This window comes from Elephantulus edwardii, unplaced genomic scaffold, assembly GCF_000299155.1.
Source record: "Elephantulus edwardii isolate Elephantulus edwardi_28Jun2011 unplaced genomic scaffold, EleEdw1.0 scaffold00202, whole genome shotgun sequence".
In the NCBI taxonomy this organism is placed as follows: domain Eukaryota; kingdom Metazoa; phylum Chordata; class Mammalia; order Macroscelidea; family Macroscelididae; genus Elephantulus; species Elephantulus edwardii.
The window spans coordinates 574,315-597,364 of record NW_006399952.1 but is presented as its reverse complement, the minus strand read 5'-3'; the positions used below and the strand labels follow the sequence as shown (position 1 = coordinate 597,364).

The window sequence follows — 23,050 nt, the reverse complement described above, 5'->3', positions numbered from 1 at the left end:
TATAACAAAACAAGGGGATACTGCATGATTTAAAATCAGGACAATTGTGAGTCTGGGTTGTATCCTTGTAAGATGAATTGATACAGTGAATGAAGCAATGGGTTCAGTGTTAGCAAAGATGTGAAGGTGTTGCGGGTCCAGATAATATTTCCTTGTGTTTAATGAATCAGAACCAACTGGATCATGATTAACATTTAAGAGCCTCCTAAACTGTGAGAAGATAAATTTCTTTTCTTTAAAACCACCTCCTTGTGGTAGCTTTGTTATAGCAGCGTTAGGAAATTAAGACAGCTCTGTCTACTGGGCTATGTCCCTTCTTCTCTGAAGGCCTTGTTTTATGACATGCTGGGCCTATTAAGGAGCACTTGAGAATGTTTTGTACTGTTTGAAGGTCGTGGTCTTCCAGAGGCAGAGAAACATAAAGCAGACTATAATTTTTAGCAATTGAAATGGACAGGCATCGAGTCCTTTATGCCCCTTCAAATATTAATATCAAGATAAGATTCAAAAAAGAGAAACCTAGTGCCTGTCAATGATAGAGGCATAGACTCTGTGTAAGTAGAGAAACACTGTACTGGATACATTCAATGGCAGTGGGGAAATGCCCTTGATACTGCTCTTAGTCACCACGGTTATGTGTACAGAATTTTGGTTCCGGAGTAGTTGTTCTCAAACTTGACTAACCTGTTAACTCTGATTTCTTTGGCCCACCTGGGAGTTTCTTAACTTGAAGGTCTAGGGTGCAAGCTGAGTGGTTGGCATTTCTAGCAAGTTCTGAGGAGACGCTGATGTCTTTGGTTCAGGGAGAACTAGTGGTTGCTAATTAGCTCTATGTAATCAGTTAATTAGTTAGGTTAAGCATCATGACACAACCCTGCTCGCTGAAACTGAGGAGGACCTCATGCACTTACTGCAGAGGGTCAAGGACTGCAGCCTTCAATATGGACTGAGGTTCAATGTCAAGAAGACAAAAATTCTCACCACTGGACCAATCGGTAACATCAGGATGGATGGCGAAGAGATTGAGATTGTTCACAGCTACAGTTTGCTCGGCTCCACGGTCAACACTCTTGGCACCAGTAGCCAGGAAATCAAAAAACGTATTGCGATGGGAAAGTCTGTGGTTAGGAACCTCTCTAAAGTACTCAAGAGCAGCGGTGTCTCTCTGGAGACTAAGGTGTGCCTGATACAGGCCATGGTTTTTGCAATCACTTGTTATGCATCAGAGAGTTGGACAATGACTAGGGAGGATAGAAGGAGAATTGACGCCTTTGAGCTGTGGTGCTGGAGAAGAGTATTGAATGTACCATGGACTGTCAAGAAAACAAACAGATTCATCATAGAGAGGGTTAAACCAGGCTGCTCCTTGGAGGCAAGGATTCTGTGGCTTCGTCTGACATACTTTGGACATGTTATAAGGAGAGACAGGTCTTTGGAGAGGAACATCATGCTGGGTAGAGTAGAGGGACAGCGCAGGAGGGGAAGACCCTCTATCAGGTGGATTGATTAAGTGACTGGGGTAATCGGGATGGGTGTGTCAGAGGCAATGAGATTGGCACAGGATAGAGCAGGGTTTAGGGCTGTTGTACATAGGGTCGCTATGAGTCGCAAACGACTCGATGGCACATAACAACAACAACAAGAAGAAGCATCATTTTAGGAGTTTGTTGGTTTTTTTATGTTTTTCTCTCCCTTTTAAAATTAACGTGTTCAATCAATAATGAAGTGGGTAATGACTTGTTCTGATAGGCAGTGTTAGGAAAACCTGTTGCCATCAAATCCAATCTGTACTCTCCTGTTAGAGAACAGAACTGCGCCTCCTAGGCATTTTTGGCTGTAAAGTTTATGAGTGGAGGGAGTTCTGGTAGCCTAGTGATAAGAGTTATGCTACCAACCCAAAGGTAGGATGTTTGAGTCCACTCGCTGCTTTGCAGGAGAAAAACTGTCAGTCTCCGCCCTTGTGATTTACAGTCTCTGAAAATCTGCAGGAGGCTCAGCTGTGAGTTGGTTCCAGCTCGATAGCACATAAACGACAACATCAGCACCAACCGCCTCTACAGAGGGAGCTCTTAGTGAGTTGTGCTGCTAATCCAAACTCTGTGAGCCCCTCTGATGGTTAGAATCCAGCATTGGCTTTAGGAGCTAACGATGGGCAGTTTTCTTTCATGAAATTTAGAGTTCCAAAACCCAATGGAAAATCAGCTCTGAGTTGATTTTGCAATGGGGAAAAAAAAAAAAAAAGAAAGAAAATCTTTATTTAAGCAGATAGGCCTGTCTTCCATGGTGTGCTTTGGTGGGTTAGAACCTACAACCATTGAATTAGTGTAAGCCTTTTACCCTACCCAAGTACTTTAGAGCTAGAGAACGAGTTACTAAAATTATGGGTAAAAATAGGAATAGATTGACTTGAGTTAGGGTTAGAGTAAAATTTGAGTAATAAATTATTTAAAGTTTTAGATCGCTAACAACTCAAAGCAGATGAAAAGCTTTTTAAAAATTAAAAATTAAAATTTAAGCATTTCTTCTCTAATGAAGTATTTCTGCCTCACTTTTGACATGAATTGATATTTCGATACATATTCTGTATGTAGCTACATTATGATATACGGGGGAAAATGATGATTTTTAAGGACCATACTTTATGCAGTTGTGCGTCATAAAACTAAGAAACTTAGTCATCAAACTATTGATTGAGTATTCATTTCTTTACTAGTATTTTGTCTTGTTGATTTTTTTAAATACATGTGCATTGTTTTTTATTATCTCTAGACAGGAAAAATACATCTAAGAATGAGAAGACTGCATGCTTGTTTATATTTCTATATAACATTATTTTTGAAAAAATGTTAAAGAATCACTTCTTTTAGTTGTACAAATTGAATTATATAATTTAATTTTAACTACATGGAATACTATTGAGTTTTTTGATAAACACATGCATGATACTTAAATGGATTTAATTTTTAAAAAATTTATGAGTAATAATTTCATGGTGTTTTGTTATTTTTTCCATTTGTACAAATATATTTAAGCTATACTTTGTAAAAAGCAGTAAGTTTAGTTAATTAATTTAAGAAATATTTCTCAGCCACTTACCTTATATTCAGGGCGGCTCAGTGGATAGCTTCCAGTCCTTTCTTACCTAACAAAGCCTCATGAAACTCATAGCAACCTTCTATCAGTTTCCAAGGTTCTCCGTTTTAGACCAAGAGGCAGTCATTTAAACAGAACTTGGGGAAGCTACATGGTTTAAAATCAGAATAATCTTGAGTCAGGCTTCTATTCTCAGAGGATAAGTCGACACGGTGAATGCAACAGTGGACTCAAATTTAGATGCCAGGGTGGCCTATCTTTCTTCCATAGAACAACTAATAGACTTGAACTAGTGACCTTTCACAGCCCAGTATAGGACAGAAGTGAAATACACTGTCTCTGTTTCAGTTGTGTGCATCACAACAATCTGCGGCTGACTCTGAGAAGAATGGGAATCCCAGAACACTTGATCGTGCTAATGTGAAACCTATACTTGGACATGGAGGTAGTCATCAGAACAGAGCAAGGAAACACTGCATAGTTCAAAACTGGGAAGTGTGTATGCCAGGGATATATATGTCTTATATCTCTACCCTTTCAACCGATATGCAGAACAGATTATCCAGGAGGCTGAGGAGAAGTGTGGCATAAGGATTGGAAGAAGATTCATCAGTACTCTACATTATGCAGATGATACAATCCTGTTTGCTGAAACTGAGGAGGACCTGAAATGCTTGCTGCAGAAGGTCAAGGACTGTAGCCTTCAGTATGGATTGAGCCTCAATGTGAAGAAAACAAAGATTCTCACCACTGGGCCAATTGACAGCATCAGGAGGGATGGTGAAGAGATTGTTCACAGTTTCCACACCAGAAGCCAGGAAATTAAAAGACGCATTGCGATGGGAAAATCTGCTGTTAGAGACCTCTCCAAAGTACTGAAGAACAGTGATGTCACTCTGGAGACTAAGGTGCATCTGATACCAGCCATGGTCTTCGCAATCACTTGTTATGTATCAGAGAGTTGGACAATGACTAGGGAGGATAGAAGGAAAATTGATGCCTTTGAGCTGTGGTGCTGGAGAATAATATCGAATATACCATGGACTGCTAGGAAAATGAACAATTTCGTCTTTGAGCGGGTTAAACCAGGCTGCTCCTTAGAGGCAAAGATTCTGAAGCTTCATCTGACGTACTTTCCACATGTTGCAAGGAGGGACCAGTCCTTGGAGAGGAACTTCATGCTTGGGAGAGTGGAGGGACAGCGCAGGAGAGGAAGACCCTCTATGAGATGGATTGATTCAGTGACTGGGGTAATGGCGATAGGTGTGTCAGAGACAGTGAGATTGTCAAGGCATAGAGTAGGGTTTAGGGCTGTTGTAAATAGAGTCGCTGTGAGTTGCAGGCAACTCAACGGCACATAAAAAAACAACTACAACATATTTCAATTAAAATCTAATGCTCCTTTGGGGAGAAAAGCCCCATCTTTCTGATCCTAGATCATGGAGCATGTGCCACGAAGGCTGAGAGTGGAAACTAGTTTTAGGAAAGGATTCTAGATTCAGCTGTCAAGAGGAAGAAACTCCTTTCGACTGTATAAGTAATGATTTCAAGCTCTGCCTTTGAGACTTGCAACATTTTTGCCTCAGTGTCATCTCTACTTGATTTGGTCTTCAAATTTATTACAATTAAATTCAGCTAAAAAAGTCTATTGAATTAAATAGTAAGTGCCATGGCTAATTGTAAATCGCCATACTTAACTGCCTAGTTATAAATGTTGGTGTGATACAGTGATAATACAGTAGAGGAAATAAGAAATAGGCACAAATAATTTGAAGTTATTATATAACAGGGTTTACCAGTGCCTGTGTTAAGATGAGGAACTCCAGTTTTCTAATTTTAAAAAAACTTATTTAATAAAAGAGTTCTCTTTAACTTGTATAGTTCAGATTTATTTCTTTAGTTGAATCATCCTTTCAGGAAGGAGAAAAATCCATCACCATCATTACTCTTGGCCTAATACCTAAAACGGTTCCAGCTTTGTGTGGCAAAGTATAAGTACTAGTTAATGAATAAATAATAAATAAATGACAAAAAATACACAAAAACTCCAAGATGATTGTAATATCTTTCCCGTTTTTTGATACTTATTACTAATTACAGACATTTTTTATTGAGTTAGATGAAAATTATATAGAAATTGTTACTATAGAATTTTGGTAATGCATGCACTTTAATATTTCTTTCTGATAGGGGAACTATCTTCAGCAAACTCTGAAATAAGACCTGATTGCAAAATTTTAAATTTTAGTTCCAACTCTGTTACTTCCTGGGTCAGTGCACAGCCATTTACTAATGAATTGAATTTTCTCATTGCCTGATTAGTCATTAAAGAACTTAGTTTAAATTTGTCCGTACTTTCTCATCTAACTTTATCTTTCATGTGATATCAGTGTTTAATCTACTCTGTAAAATTAGTTACTACATGGAAAGTTTGCTTAAGTAAAATTGCAAATTTTTTTTGCATCATTCCGTTAATATCAAGTTTCCCAAATAAAGGCACTTCAGAGGAAAGAAATTAGATAGAATTTAAAATGCTTTCGGCTTTGTGTATAAGAAATATTGACATACTGCAATCCACAGAAAGGACCAAAACCTTGAAGCAAAGAATATTACTTCATGTTATAAAATCTAAGTGTTGATTTCCCCACCCCCATAAAAATATTTTGAATAAAACCTGAACCCCCACTTCTTTTTTTTTTTTTACAATAGTGTATGGTCAATTGAAAACACTATTAAAATCTTCTAATAATTGTTTTGTGCATTGAAATTCCAGAACTAATTTTAAATATTCACTGATTTCCCCCCAAAAAAAATGTAAAAAAAAAAACAGATAGCAAAACAGGTAATTTCCTTCAACTTCTCTTGATTGAGGTACAGCAGTTTGTACAGATATACAAAAAGATGCCCGGCTCTGAGCAAACCGTAAAATAAATTATATATTAGAAATAACATAACACATGGAAAGAAATTAATCAAAAAGAAGAATTTCTACTGTGTGATTCTCTGGTCTTGCTACCTGCAGGCAACAAATGTAAATGAAAAAAAAAAATCAGCATCTTCTTATAGATAAGAGAAAAATTAATAAAAATGTTTCCTTCTGCCTTGATTCCCTGATGCACATATTGTTGAAACTGAGTGACTGCAGGAGAAACTTGCTTGTTTAAAATACCACTTTTTCTCCCCCTTTCTTGGAATGTAGAAATAAGGTTGTATCCTTGCTGTTAAGCTCAATTACACGAGTTAGTATGGATTTGTCCTGCCCAGAGAGCACCCTTCTCCTCAGCTGCTTCTTATTAGCAGCTCTGTTGGATGTGCATGGGACCCACGGAATAGGACGTGAGTGAGAGGTGTTTGGAGGTGTGCCTACAGGGTAGCGAGGTTTCATAAAGAAGTCTGAGTGTAGCAACTTTAAACTGAGAGGAGTACTCCTGAAAGGAACAAAATGTGCCCCTGATAAAATGAGAAGTATACTGAGATTTGAAACCTGAAATGCTCCTGTGACAGTGAGATGGAGAAGGGTATATGCTTCTATGGACTTCTTTGTTTAGTGTCATACTATTTTTATCTATTTCTAATTGAACAGTGTAAAAGTGTACATAACATATGACACAGTAAATACTTCTTTTAGAAAGACCTTGTAATTTAAATTTTATTAATATTCTCCAGTAATTAGCAAAGAATTGTGGGGCAAGAATATGTACTATTAGGTAATGAGAAATTCTAATATAAATATTAGTGCATTGCTTAATTTTCTTTACGTACAGGATGTGTAAATTGAGAGTTGTCATTTTAACCCCATTTAACCTGTTATCTGAAAGAGCATCGTTGCAGATAGTGTGGACATATTTGTGTGTTTATACAATAAATATGAAGTAGAATGTCTTTCTCTACTTGTTTTTATATATTTTCCATTTGAATGACATTGCCTAAAAATATGGATTAATTATTATGCAATAACTAAAGCACAATGTATGTTTTTGCTTAAAATGTCATGTTTAGATCCCCCTCTTTGTGTGTGTAGAGGTTTTAAGTGCCTTCTTACTCCTTGACCTAGATGATTTTTTTTTCAAATGACTAAACAAAATGCACACAAAACAGGAGCTGGTAACTTTGGAGAGAGTAATACTAATTCTATTAATTCATTACCATGTTGAGGAGTTTATACTGTTGTATGAATCTTTTGTTCTGTGATTAAAATGATAAAAATTTGAGGTGGAGGTTTCAATTTTTAATAATGATAGTGCTATATGATGATAGAAACAATTTGAAATGGCGTAGATTAAGAAGCACCAGAATGAAAAAGGCTTGGAAATATCAAAATGTTTGTGTATTTTGGAGGAAACTCCATCTAATAGAATTTCTGAGCACACTGTGATGGATTATTGTAATTATTGGGAATGATAATATTTTAATATGACTTTCTTCCCACCTGTCAGTTGCAATCAGGGCTGCCCAGTATTCTGAAACAGTCTTATTTTGCTAGGTGGCTAGTCTCGTGCAGCCTGTAGAATGCTCAGAATATTAATGCATTGAGGGGAAGGTGGAATCCTCCGTAGAGTTCTGTTATGACAAAGTATTTGTTTTATTTAACCCAAAGGCATGTAAACCACAAATAAAAATAATGTATAATAAATTAATGCCGGTGAGCACTTAAGAGAAAGAACCTTTTTGTGTGTGCACACGTGTGTTTATTGCATCTGAACCATAGATTTTGGCACTTTTTTCCCATTTCACACTTGAGAATGTATATTAATTCCTGTAGAATTTAATTTCTTTCTTGAGTGCTCTGTATTCGGAAGTACTTTGCATTTATCTGAACAAAGATAACCTGCCATTTAGTAGGCACTGAAGGTAGAAAGACAACATTTATTGAAGACATCACTCTCTAGAAAGCTTATATTCCTTAAGATGATGTATAATAAAGGATACGTGTTTAACTTAATGCTTATTTTATTTATCTTTATAATTTCTTGCCCTTTCTCGTTATAGTGCTTTTTAGAATCTTTCCTCTTTGTTATTCTGGGTCATGATATATGTGTTTCTCTGCACATTTTTTCCTCTCAGGTTTTCTTTGGCAAAGCCTAGGTCTTACTCCAATGGTTATGGGTTGAATTCCCAGGATTTTCTTACCCTTTTGAAGTTATGGTGCAAATTTTCTTGTAGATCTATGAATCTGGAGAATACTCAACTAACTAGATCTTTTATGTTAGTAGTTTGTAGAGTGGGATTACATAATCTCAAACGCAGTGTGTTTTGGTGTACCACTCTGATTATCTGAATAACCACAAAATAGAAAAAAAAAATCAACTTATGTTAATGCCCAGCCATTATAAGTAGCAGTTGTTGGCTGTAAGTGAGAAGTTTCACTGTCTCTTGGACCAGCCTTCTCTATCACCCGACCTGCATCTGAACAATCCTTCTTCCTATCTTCCGTTTTATAACCAAGGGACAGGAATACCTGTGGCCAAGTCAGAATGATCCCCAAGTATATAATTTTCTCTCTTCTCTGAAAAGTGAAGGTCCTACTTTATACTCACTACAATCTCCCCTTAAACTTTTATCATTCATCCCATATAAAATATTAAAGATCACCCACTTATTTATTCAGAGAGATCATTAAAAGTTGTAAATGCCCAACACTTAGTACCATTGTACTTTTAGGTAATTTTATTATTAACACTGCAAAATAAGGTAAACATTTTTATTTATAAATGCTAAGGCTGTTCTTTTCAGTGAGTGTGTTTAAATATCTGTATATCAGAAGCAATTGAAGAGCTGAAATTCAGATTTCCTCACACTTGCCTGCCAAGTGGCCTCAATCAGAAGTAATTTTCTCCATGAGGGCACATGGCGCTCAGTTGTGAGCCTTTTCTGAGTAGATATTATTATTTGTGTCAAATTATGTGTGGTGCTTTTCTGAAGTGGACTTCTGTGCCCACTAATCCATACACAGAGGGACCATCAACCTCTCCCTTCATTGGGGCTGTTCATGAATTGACCTTGTGAGTCATGTGCCCCTTACTCATTTAACATGTTTATGGTCACCTGTTATCTTTTAGGTTTGCTCCTTTAAAAAGTGAGCAAGAAACCGAGCAGAGAGAAGTCTGGCTTTAAATCATAAATAATGTGCATTTTAAGAGAAATCTTTCCCCAGAGCTTGTTTGGATGGTTCATAATTTCACCTTTTAAAACACATTAAATTATATAAATCTGATACGTGCCTTAAGAAGAATGTAAGTTGATCATTGAATCTCGGTGCAGTGGCTTCTTAAAATATTGTCCATGAGATGTTGCAATGTGAACAGTTAACTCAAGAATATTTTTTTTTAGTTGTGCTTTGAAAGTTTGCTTTTGCATGTAGGTTCTTTTATATTTAGTTATAATGCATTTGTACAGATTTAATTTGTACATTTTCTTGTTGGAGTTGTACCATGTTAGTGCTTAAAGTGAAAAATCTCTGGAATATAAAATACTGTCAAATACTTGCTAAAGAATTGATAAAGTACTATCTATTAAGACTGTCAGCATTGTTACAAGTGCTAAGCTAAGAGTGTGTGTGTGTGTGTGTGTGTGCGTGTGTGCGCGCGTGCATGTCTGGGCATATAAATGTGTATGCCATCATAAAATGACCTAGTTGAAGATTTGCTTAGGTCATTGTTGGTGGGCTTGTGTTATTGTACACGAGCTTTTCTGCTTAACATTTTAGAAAATTACTAAATTTGAATTTGGTATTATTGACACAAGAGCCAATTAAGTACTGTGAATAATTGCTCAATGACATAGCTTCTTTAATAAATACTGTTGAAATTTCTAAGCAGATATGCTCAGAATGTCATTTTTAAAAGGTATTTTAAAATAATTTTTGTTGTTTCATTTTTTTATTGTGCATACATTCCTTTTATACTAGCTTTTATAAAGAAAATCCATACATTTGGAAATTGCTGAAATGACTATTTAAAGAATATGTATTTTTATAGTTATTTTTTGTTGGTAAAATTCAAAATTTATATTCCAAAAGCAGCCATCCCTATTTGTCCTTTCTGCTGTAACTGACATTAAAGTCATTTCTCTTGATTAAGTGTTGATATAAATTATATATGCAAGTATTAGTAAGTTACTGTATTATAGTCTTACAAAGTTTACAAGAAGATCTTCATAATCCTGTTATGGAGTGATGATTTTCTTGTTAAGTTTGTGAAAATATAAAATGATTATCTTTTTACATTCACATTTAGTAATCTGAGAATACCAAGAAATTTCTTAATTTTTAAAAACTAGGTCCTTCAGCATCTAGGAATAAATTATTTTATTACTAGGAGTGTACTATTTTCTGAAGAGTTATGTTTAGATGTTAACTATATTTTATGGTTTTATTTTGAAAATAAGCCATTTATAACTACCACAGAGTGGTTTGCATAACAATATGGTATTTACAAAAGTTTTCTAGGATATAATTAGAAGTATTCACATGCTCTTTTCTACTTAATAGCATGTAATGTTACTCTGGTTAACTAATAATCTGGCCTTTATTTCATATTTGTAAAACAAAAAAATCATAGTAACTCCCACACCTGTTTCTGGATTATGTTTAAAACTCACATAATAATGGTCTTTGATAGGATACATGCATGAAAAATGAGATGGCTTCACATTTTGCTAGGTTTGTTACTATAATTTATTTGAAAGACTAAAAAACAAAAGGGAAATATTATGTTCTTTCTTAAACTCATAATTAACTATTCAATTACCTTGCAGAATTAGTACAGCCAGATGAAATATTCAAATTCTTTAAATACTTTATGGTCTATTTTATGTGTTATTTGCATGTCTTGCTGTACAACATAGTTGTTTTAAAGATAATAGATTGTAAATTTTAAATTTGAAATAATTAAAGTAAGCTGAAACTAACATGTTATTCATGGCTTGAGTGTAGTGTTTGCAAAAATAGAATCCATGGTTCTTTTAAAGCCAGCAACAGCTCAGTGAAAGGACTCCTAGGAAAACACATTATTAGAATGCTTGGAATTAGTGCAGCCTCTGGTGGCCTAGCTTGTACAAATTTGCGCTAGCCCAAATATTGTGACTCTCTGGTGGTTCAAATCCACTAGCTGCTCCGAGGAAGAAAGATACGCAGTCTCCTCCTGTGTGTGATTTACAGCTTCAGAAACCCACTTGAGGGTCATCTATAAGGAGGTTCTGACTCAATGGTACTGAGTTTTGAGTTTTGAGTCTCCATCTCCTCCTTAGGATTTGTTCTTTTAGGGAAAAGAAAAAGGATAAGTAAAAACAATAAAGAAACGTCATAATACTTTTTCTTGCTTGGAGATCCCTTAATTATGCAACAAATTCTAGCAGTGTGGACGTGCTGAAAATGTGGTTTTGGGAAAACATCAGATCTGTCACTTTGCTGTATGCATGTATTCTTCTTTGCCTTTATATTTGTGTATGCATAGAAATATATCAAAACTTCCCGCTCAAAAAGATATAAATATTGGTATGGGCACTGTTCTAAATTATTTATAAGATTTTTTTTTCCTTTGACCTTGAACCATCGTTTGTAAGAAGTTAGAGAAAGACACTGACTGTGTTTTTATGTCTTCTGCCTGTCCGATGAGATTTCTGACATGAGTGACAATTAGTACAAATCATCATAATTGTGTTCTTTGCATATAATGTCATATTACCTCTGTAGGAGCCAAGGCGGGCTTCTCCTTAGCAAAATGAGCCGAACACTTTGATTCTTTAGAGGCCGACAGAAAGTCACAATCAGCTGAGTGGTATTCCCTCGTCATCCACTTCAGATCCTTCAGAACAACTGTAGCCCTCCCTTCCCTTTCAGTAAAATAGGTCCATTAATGTAGTGTACCTCACTCTTATTCAAGCTCAGGCAGTTGTATTTTTATTACTGAGGGAAGTATCACATAAATACAAATTACATTTTTTTCATTAGAAAACTACTTTTTCATTTCAGAAAAAAAATTCAATTAATTATGAATAGGGTTATGCTTTCATCAGGGAGAGAAATATGTAATTTTTCTTCAAGCCTCAAACACATATAATGAAATCTTTTCTCAGTATCCACTCTTAAGATGGATTTTTAAAAGTATAGACTTTATTAGAATCTCAGTTCAATTAAAATGCATTCAATTACTTTAAATCTTTATTAAAATCTCAGGTAAAATTGTACAATGGTGTAAGAGAGACTTGTACTCTTTACCAGGCAGTTAATTCTAACAAATGAACATAAAGTGCACAGTTTTGCTCTTCAGAAGAGAATGAAAAAATAAGCTTGAGGTTGGGGGTGGGGTGGGGAAGGTTGGGAGATAGATAGATGTGTTGCCCTGGAGGGTGACACTTGCCTTCTTTTTGTTTCTCATCTTCGGTCATTGTTTTCTTGTGAATATAGATGAACAGCATCTTGTTGCGTCCCCTTATTAATTTTATACAGAATATATTTTACTCCTTCAGTAAAAGTGACCCTACTTAAGGATATGATTTCACTTCTTTCCTTGGATATTTTCGGTACAGTCTCCTTGATTCTTTTTCAAGGGCCGCTTGAAGATGCCATTGAAGAGGAAGAAGAGGAGTGTCCGTCAGAGGAAACAGAGCTCATCTCCAAAGGGGACTTTCCGTTGGAGGAAAGCTTTTCCACAGAATTCGGCCCTGAAAATCTGAGCTGTGAAGAAGTGGAATACTTTTGTAACAAAGGTAATCGTTGATGGTTGGATGGAAACACATGAGTCTGTTTACCCATTTCATAAAGTTTTTAAAAAGCCTTCAATAGGTTGAAATAAAAGTACTCTTAAAAAAATACTCAAAGTATTCTTACATAATTCAGTAGTCTGAAAATGTGTGCTTCAGATTTACAGTTATTTTGAGGGGACAAAGAAGTAACTCCACATTAGAAACAAGTCATTTTGTATATCTAAACAAACATTTTCTTGTTGGCTGGCCAGTTAACTGCAATTTATTTTTTAATATTTATTCCTCATTTCTTTCCAGAGATACCTACTGCGTATCAGTTGCTTGAAAGGCATTGTATTAAGGATTGAACATAGGCATTGGGTGGAATTGATAGAGACCCTGTCCATACTTCTCAACTCTTAGCTTTAAGAAGTAACTGCATTATATGCTTGACATTGACTTTGAACCCTCAAAGATGGTGCTCTTTGGATATTCTTCATAGGACAATGCATGCTTGCCAATCCCAACATTCTTTTCATATATGTCATTATAATTGAGCTAGTACCAAAGAAATACGTATTTTGGCTTATTTCCCACCGTGATTTGGAGCCAACTGACCTTGCCTGTTATAATGCCTGTCAACTTGGCTTCATCTCCTAGCGACCTTGTGTACAACAGAGTAAAACCCTGCCAGACCCTAGACCATATATGCTCATAATCTCATTTAGTTTACTTTTTAACTCCTTAAAAGTCACTTCACGGTCTTGAATACATCTTTTTATTTATTATATGATTGCACAGTACTTGCAAGTGAGACAGGTTTTCTGTTAAAAGTATTAGCACCATCACTAACCTGTTTTGAACAGCTGACTACAGATGGCATAGCTGTTTGCCAGAAGACACAACTAAGAGTATGTCCGTGAGTCTGACCCTGTATGTCTGCCTGTGTTTGTGAATGCATTGTTTAGCCAGTTAGCTTTGCTTTCCAGGCACTGTGGGAGCTTTGTTATGCATTGTTGTTGTTTTGTGCCGTCGAGTCACTTGCGACTCATAACGACCCTATGTACAACAGCCCTAAACTCTGCTCTGTCCTGTGCCAATTGCACTGTCTCCAATACACCCATCCTAATTACTCCAGTCACTGAATCAGTCCACTTCATAGAGGGCCTTCCCCTCCTGCGCTGTCCCTCCACCCTCTCAAGCATGATGTCCCTCTCCAAGGACTGATTCCTCCTTACAACATGTCCAAAGTATGTTAGATGGAGCCTCAGAATCCTTGCCTCCAAGGAGTCGCCCCTTCAGTGCGAATCGGTTTGTTTTCCTAGCAGTCCATGGTACCCTCAATACTCTCCTCCAGCACCACAGCTCAAAGGCATCAATTCTGTTTTCCTAGCAGTCAATGGTAGCCTCAGTACTCTCCTCCAGCACCACAGCTCAAAGGCATCAGTTCTCCTTATATTCTCCTTAGTCATTGTCCAAGTTTCTGATGCATAACAAATGATTGCAAAGGCCATGGCCTGTATCAGATGCACCTTAGTCTCCAGAGAGACACCATTGCTCTTTAGTACTTTGGAGAAGTCCCTAACAGCAGATTTTCCCATTGCAATACATATTTTAATGTGCGTGTATTTGTGTGGATTTCTTGATGAGCCTTGAAGAGGAATATAACTTGAAGAATGTTGATGCGACTTCCAAGAAAACACACACACACACACCCCCATACCCATACCCATACCCATACCCATCAGTGAACCCTCAGTCATTATATAAATTTAATGCACGTCTATTTCAAATTGTAGCTTGATATTGTACTGTTACTAGTGTGCTAACTGCAAAAGAAGGCAGGCCTGCCCGGTCCTTGGGCCAGTAGGAACCACTGCCGGACTGTGGAAAGGACTGCCAGTAGCAGCCCCTGCCATGCACACTGGTTCAAAATCTGCTCCATCACTAACTCCTGCAGATTCCAAAGATCTCGGGCTGGCCTTGCAGTCTAGCCCTCCTCTTCCACATAAGGCACTTGATGGAAAAAAAAATTAGAGATAAAATAGGTCATCTTTGTTAGTTGTTTTGGGTGGGGTGAACCATTTATTGATAGGCAACTTAGTATAAGCAGTACATATAATAGCTGATGGAAATGTTTAAATTTTGTTTGAAGGCAAATAATTTCCTCTTTGGCAAGAAACCTAGCTGGTTTTGCATTAAAGGGTGTTTTACCTGTGTTTTGATATTGCAATGAAGAAGAGAGGAAGCCACTGGTTATAAGGCCCACTTTTTTGCTGTCTTTTTCCTTACTTATTCTGCTCTCATTGTTAAAGGAATGATACATGAAGTTGGACATTTTTATTGATTTATTAGGGTAACCAGCCATATTGATAAATAATGTTATATGTATTTTTAGAGTGAATATTATTTAAATGTTACAATAAAGGATTTAGAATTCCAACTTTATAAGGTAGTCATTTCTTGGAAGAAAGTGATTTTATGGCAAAAGCTTACGTTATGTAATTTACATTATGATGTAACTATGATGTCAAGAGAGTCAATCTTACTTGGATCAATAGTCAACACCTTTGGTATCAGCAATCAGGGAACGAGGGAAGTCCGCTGTCAGGGATCTCTCCATAATACTTAAGCACAACGATGTCAGTTTGAAGACTGAGGTGTGCTTGATTGAGGCCATGGTCCTCTCAGTCACCTGTTACCAATGAGAGAGCTGGTTATGGTATAAGAATGACAGAAGAAGAAATGATGTCTTTGAGTTGTGGTCTTGGAGATGAGTACTGAGTATCCTTTGGTATCCCAAAAAAACAAACAGAGAAGATTGGGTGCATTCAGGTTGGTGTGGAAAGAAAGAGGAGAAGAATAGGTATTTTTTGAAGGACAATAGTCCAGAATAATATGTGCATAGCAAAGTGGACTGGGAGGCAGGAGGAAGGAAGAAAATTGTGTAGCAGTGAAAGAATCTTTTTAAAGAGAAAAACGAACAGGGAGTAGGGTAGGGAGGAAAATGTGCAACAAGGAATGAATGAAAATCCAAGTTTTCTGTAAACTTTCGTTAAAATATCAATTAAAAAGAAAATAATTAAAAAAGAAAAAAACGAAAAGGACAAACAGGTATGTCTTGGGAAGAGTGCAGCCAGAGTGCTCTGTGGAGGCAAAGATGGCGAGGCTTTTTCTCTTATACTTTTGGACACCATCCCTTGGAAATGGACATGATGCTTGGAAAGGTGGAAGAAGCAGGAAGAATCCTAAGAAGTTATATTGAGACAGTGACTCTGACAGTGGGCTCAAGTGTGTCAGAGGTGAGGAGGCTGGCCCAGAATAGAGCAGGGTTCAGGTCTGTCAGCCATGGAGTTGCTATGAGTTGTACTTGATGGCACCTAACAACAACAGCAAAAACAACAAACAATGATATGTAAACGTCCTAACTCCTGAAAAATAGCCAGAAGCTTTTTTTTGTTTCTTAGACACTAAGAAAACTTAATAGAATTACAGTTGCTAGGAACATTTGTTAATATATTAATTGTCTAAAGAATAGCTGGAAATTTAAAAACTAGCTAATATTTTTAAAAAATCTTGTATGCAATAGAAAGAATAAGTTAAGTAGTGTGTAATCGAATACATATTATATTGTACATGTTTAAAATGATATCTTAGGAGCAAATGGGGGGGGTTTGTGCGGGGAGAAGGATGCAACAATGAATGAATGGAATCCCAAAATCTCTGTAGATGTTCATTGAAATGAAAAATAAACAACCTAAATTAAAAAAAACAAAACAAAGGTGATAGCAGATGGGAATAAGAATTTTATTTCCACAGCTAGATTGCAGGAAATACAGCAATCCTGTTTCAGGTAGCTGTGGCCTAATTTAATAGGTGGAGAGTCTCATTGCTTCATGCTCATTGGATATGAGACTGGAGAATTCCCACTGAAGTTGATAAAAATTGGTATGATTGAGAGACAGCCCTTTGATAGAGATTGTATCTTTTTAAGGTCATGCAAAAAGCATGCCATCCACTTTTAATTTGAGTTAATTAGTCCTAGGAAAGAGAACATGTTCTCTTTGAAAAATTAGAAACGAATATTACTGTAGAAATTCCTGAATTTATTTCAGTGACGCTTGTGTTTAATGCCACTGGCAGGAAGGGAAGGAGATTGGCCATTAAAAGAATATGAGAATACTTAAATGTTTTACAGTATCAGTATCACACGTGAAGAGGAGGTCCCTGTGAAGAAGTATTTTTAATGTGGAACCATTGATAAAATATACTTGTTTTCACTTGTTTTAAACTACTAGTTACAGTTTAAAATTTTTCCATATGTAAAGATTGTTCCCTAGTCATTAATGCCTAAATTGAACAAGAATCACTTAGTGGATCCTGGAAGTCAAGAATTTGATCATAAAATCATTTAGTTCCTTAACAAAGGATCATTTGTTAAGAATCTCAAATCACAAACTCAAAGCTAGGTAACATTAACTTTTCCACGTATGATATTTTCAGAGAAAAAGTAATGAGGCGGCATGTCTGGATACTATAGATTTTTTTATTTGTATTTTAGCAATTGTGTTTGCATAGAAACAGTCATATGCCAGTAGAAAATTCACCTGTATTACCTGAAAAAGGAAAGCAAGTTGTCCATTTATGAAGATAACACCACAGTAAAATTTCCTATATCCTTTGTAATTGTTGCTATGCGCCGTCGAGTAGGAACCAACTGATAGATGACCCTCCAGTGTGTTTTCAGAGGCAGTAAATCATACAGAAGAAGAGTCTCTACCTTTCTTTAGCGGAACAGCTGGTGGATTCGAACTACCTACTTTAGAGTTGTTGCCACAGCGCCTTAGCACTAGGCCACTAGAAGTTCCTCTTTGTGACAGAGCTGCCACACAGTAGAGAAAAGATATTAATAATTGAGAATGGCTCCTTACTTATTATTGTAGAACTTGTCTTGACTTCCCACAGGTATTTCCCATTGTTATGAAATAGTAGACTTTTCTATTCATCTCAGATATTCCTTAATATTAGTAAAATAGCCGGTAATGATAAGGCATGTGATTAAATACAGCGTGACTCATTCTCATAATACAATATTCCACAGAATTACCCAACAAGTTCGTGAAACTTTAAAGTTGACCATAACTGAGTATAATTCTTCGTCATGTCAAGCGATACGTACTAGACATCTACAATTGAGAATCAACCTTCTGCTCGTCCCTGTTTACAGTGGCAGCCCTACAGTCAGAACCTGCCAGTGCTTTTTAGTCTCTTCTTTTTACATTGGATTAGTTGCACATTTCATGTCCCTATTCTTCATCCTTGAAATAAAATTAACTATGCTTATAAGAAGATGCTATTTCAAACTCACTTTGAAATAGATTTTAAAACTGTGATTTTAAAAAACCCCATAAAAGCAGCACTTTACATTTACATTTCTCTTTGTTAGTGAAATGAGGTTAGATCATTTGACATAGTGCCTGACAGTATCTCTAAGAGGATGGAAACAAGCAAGAAGTATCTCCTTCAGTTTACAGATGATGAAGACATCAAGATTGGGTCCATGAGGGCTACACATTTCTCGTGGTCCTGAATAATGTGTGTGATGCCTTTTTTTCTGCCTTTCTCCTGATATATATAATAAACATAGAAGCATGCCAAGGCAAGTTTAGGCTTATGCACCTTAATATAAATTGAAATATAGTTTAAAAGGGGCTTTTAGCTATGTCACTACTGGCAGATGGGCACTATATTATATATAAGCAACTCTTGAACACATTGAGAGACAGTAAGTTTCATAGTGGCATTGTCATGAAGCAGTCCTAAAATGGGTTTTACTATTATGATATCAAATTGGGTTTTTTCACTGTAATAGTTAAATCTGTGAATGGCTAATGTGAAATAATCATGGCTTGTGGTATGAGAATATCATAACACATGTATGTTGAATACCATGTAGTGTTTAGAAAAACAAACTGGAAAGAAACTACATTTCAGATGACTTGCGTCATTAAGAATTATTTAGAAATCTTACTGAGGGTCCTTAAAACTGGTAACTGATGATATTTGCCCGAAACAAAGACATAAAGGGGCAATGACATAATCAGAGTTGATTTTGGAGCATAAATAACCTTAATTTCAGTAATATTATCTGGGTGTGCAAATGTGTATTATTGGGTTACGTGCCTCCTTTAAGGAGGATTCACTGCTGTTGTGTTAATGCCAATTCTAAGAGACCTTATAGAACAGAGTAGAGAATTACCCCATTGGTTCTTTGTCTCAAGGATCTTTTGAATAAAAGCTGAATGCTTAATCACAGTACCACCAAGAGTTCCTTATCTAGAATGTTATTGTTGTGTATATCAAGTCAGAACCAACTTATAGTTGGGTTTTCAAAGGTTGTAAATCACACTAGAGGAGATTGCCCATATATCTCCCACAAAGAGCTGGTGGATTTGAACGTGATGTGCTTGGATTGGCAGTACATCTCCTTGCCATAAGGTCATAGGGACTGTTAAGGGACTAAAATGAGGGGTCTTCACCTAGGGAATACAAGTTAGGAAAAAAAGGTGTAGTGGAAATCATTAAAACAGGAAGTAATGTAGTGTAACAGTGGACATGCCCACCTAATTTTAAATAGTTGACCTAGTAAAACTTTTTTTTCTTTAAACATAAAAAAACATGCAGCATATTAAAGGAAATGGAATAAAACATGGGCTAAGGAGTTTGGAATTAGCTCTAGACTAAGAGGTAATGAATACTGACCAAATAGCACAAATATCCAATTAATTGAGTAGGCAGAAGCTTCCAGGTCAGCTCAGTAAGTTACATTCAATACAGCTCAGCTCATAGATGAAGCGTCTGTTGTGTTCCAGACCCTCTTTTTGGTGCCAAAGATGCAGCTGTCAGTCTTCATCCCCCTCTAAGAGGACCCTGAGAGAATAATCAAAGCCACAATTGTGGGAGGATCTCAAACCTTATGAAGGAAAACAAAACAGAGCTGTAAGGTGATAGAGTTACATTGTGTGTGTGTGTGTGTACACGTGTGTTAATGTTTAATACATGATAATTAAGGAAGGTCGGTTTTGAGCAGAGGCCTGTCTGGAAGGGGACTAAGCTTCCAGCACTTAGAGTCACTGCTCTGAAGCTGGTGTTGGGAGATAGAAGAGTATGTCGCGAGAGCTGGAGAGCAGGGAGGTAGAATCATAGGTGGGTAGCTGTAGAGCATATTGGACCATTGTTCTCCAGGACAGAGATAGCCACCACTTGGCTGGAGGACCAGGACTGGGGAGAGAAGTTGTGTTCTGTAAGCTACAGAGAAAAGTGAAGATATAACTGTGAGGAGAGCTGTGGTCATGGCGGACTCTGTGTGCTTCCTGAGAGAAGAACGGAGACCTTAGAGAAAGGAAAGGTGAAAGCAGGAAATTAACATAGGCAAATTGGGGAAGCTGTCAGGAGATACAGATTATCCCAATCAGAATTGTCCCTTTAGCCAAAGGCTTGATGAGACTCCATCTGTAGCTCATTAATGTGATTTCCAGAACAGCGGTTTGGGGCTGTTTAAGGTTGTACGAGTAACTTTGCTCCCTTCCACAGTAGCAGAGTTAAGAGTGTGTTTTATATGTCTCAACATCATTGGGTTAGGAAGAAAAATGATAGCAGATAGGCACTTCTGAACGAACTTCACCATATTGCTCACCTATTTTTTGCCAACCGATTCCTAGACATCAGTGAAATAGGTGCCACATTTCTCTGTCTTCCTATCTATTTTTGTATTATTAAAATTTTATGGTAAAATTAAGAAATAACTGAGGAAAAGCCTTATTTGCCCTGGCATTGTAACAAACCTGTACCTAGATTGTTGATGTTTATTCTTCCCTCATCCTACCAATGTTAAGTAAGAAGTAAAAACCCATAACAAGAAAATACTACCTAGACACTTAATGCCAAATTGTTCTCATTGTAGGATAAGAACCATTTAGTTGACCGACTCATAGCTGACCCTGCAGCAGGTTTTCAGAGGCAGTAAATCACCTGTGAAGAGATTGCCTATATGTCTCTCAGAGAGCAGCTGGTGGATTCGAACTGATTGCCTTTACCACTTGGCCACCAAAGCTCCCTTAATACCAAGAAAGAGAAAAAAAATACGAAATTTTTACCATTTAAGATTTTTTGTTTGTGTAGGAATCAGTGTTTGTTTTCATTTTAATCAGCACCATTTATGCTCTTCTAGCCTCTCTTTTCTTTTTACCTCCTTTTAAATTTATTTTTTCAATTCAGAAAATCTATTAAACAATATTTCAGAAATCCTTTTCAATCAATATGATTTCTTTCCTCCTCAGTTATGACTTTAATGACATGTTTTTGCCTCCTCTGATGTTTGGCCAACCGGAATCCGAATCCACTGAAGGCAGCTCTCCTGTAATCACTTTTGAGTTCAATAAGGAAGGAGATCTTTACAGGCAACTTTGTGCCTTTTTTCTTAACGGGATTAAGAAGCTCAGCTCTTTAAATTCTTGCATATAACATTGACATTTCCAGGGTGTGTTTGGACCAGGGAGTTCAAAGAGAGGGAATAAAAAAGGAAAGCCAATATGACTTTGTTTTTTACCTTGCTGGAGGAGCTGTTTGTGCAAATCGCCTATAAGCTTATTGACCTGAATCTTTGACTCCTTGTTTTCTCTGGATTTGGCTGGAGTGGAGACACTGATGGAGCCCTGATAGGGCTGATTGAACAGCCCCCAGCTTTGCTTGGCACAGACCTTCCTTCCCTTCCCCACCACCTCCCCCTCCCTCCACATGACATTCTTGTTCCTTGGCAAACCTTCTCTTTTCCTGGATACAGTACTTTTTAAAAATCATTTCATTTTCCTTTTATAAGTCATCTAACAGTACCATCACAGAAAGTATTTTTTACGAAGATAGTTACCCCAACTGTCCTTATCTATTCATCTCTTGATCTTGTGAAAAATAACTTTGAAATTGAGATATTATGCATTATAATAAAAATTTTTATTTGTGATAAAGTTTATTTTGTGATGATTCAGTGTTAGAAAAATGAGGGAGAATTTGAAGAAAATCTGCTTGTGCAAAGAGATAAGAACTGGCTTGGGTTTTAGCTTTGGCCATGTTCTATACTGAAGTGTTGAGGAAAGCTTTGTCCACTTGCCATGTCTCTGATTCTACGTATATTATCCTAACAATTTCTTTTTCAAAATATTGAAATAACTTACTTTTTAATATTTCTTTTGCACAAAGCTAAAATCCACTGTTTTTTCTCTTTCCATAAATAGATTTAAATTATGCAATCTAAAGGTCAGTTACGAGACATACTAAAACTTGACAAAATAGATAACTTTATCAGATTAACTTATAAATTCTGAAATACTCCCATCTTTTAAAATATGCTATTATGAAATAATCTTACATTGTACATTTCATCTTGCTTTACCTAAATAAAAAAGAATGTCAGGAGATATTTTCTTCAGCCTAAATGATAGCATTATTTAATATCAACTTCAGTGTTGTCAGTGATAATCGAAAATGAATTAAAAAACCCCAGAATTTATTTAGAGAAGTTACTCTTGAGTTTATCTTTAAGACATTTGAAAGAATGTGAACTTTTTATTACACTTAAGATTTATTGGAGAACTGCTTTTTTTAAATTTTTTTATTAACTTTTATGCATGTACTGTCAAATCAGATCTGACAGGTACAGGAGGAGATTGCCCCTCCTTCTCCAGCAGAGCATCTGGTGGATTTAAACTGCACACCTGTGGAATTGCAGTGTAGCTTCTTGCCACTAGTCCACCAGACCTCCCTTAGAACTGCTTTTTCTATAGTGTTGAAAGTCAGGAGGAGAGTAAGATTTTTTTAAAAAATTTATCTATCTATCTGTCTATCTATTTATTTAATTTTTTGGTGGACTCCCATGGTGTTTTATTTTGCCACAATCCCGAAGGCCCATGGTTCAGGACCTAAGTTCTACATTGATTAGTGGAGGAGCATGGGCAATCTCCTCTCATGTGATTTCCTACCCCTGAAAATCCACTTGAGGGTCAGTTATGAGTTCTGACTTGATGGCACACAACAACAACAACAACAGTAACAACAACTCTGGATGTTAGGAAACAAACAACACCACAACTCTGGATATTAGGAATCATCTGTATTATTGACTGACTTTTTCAGTTTTCAGTGTAGATATGAATTAATTAGACTTTAATCTTGGCTTAGTAACATATAGGAGAGCTACTTGGTTACAAGCCCTCTTATT

At 36.5% G+C, this 23,050-nt stretch overlaps 1 protein-coding gene across 1 annotated transcript in view; it reads left to right on the top strand.

Annotated features, from left to right (window-relative positions):
• Positions 1-23,050, top strand: part of ZFPM2 (zinc finger protein, FOG family member 2) — a 608,205-nt gene that overhangs the window by 115,824 nt on the left and 469,331 nt on the right. The window contains exon 2 of the mRNA XM_006897144.1: positions 12,643-12,801. Coding sequence (XP_006897206.1) covers positions 12,643-12,801 — 159 coding nt within the window. The remainder of the gene's footprint in view (positions 1-12,642; positions 12,802-23,050) is intronic.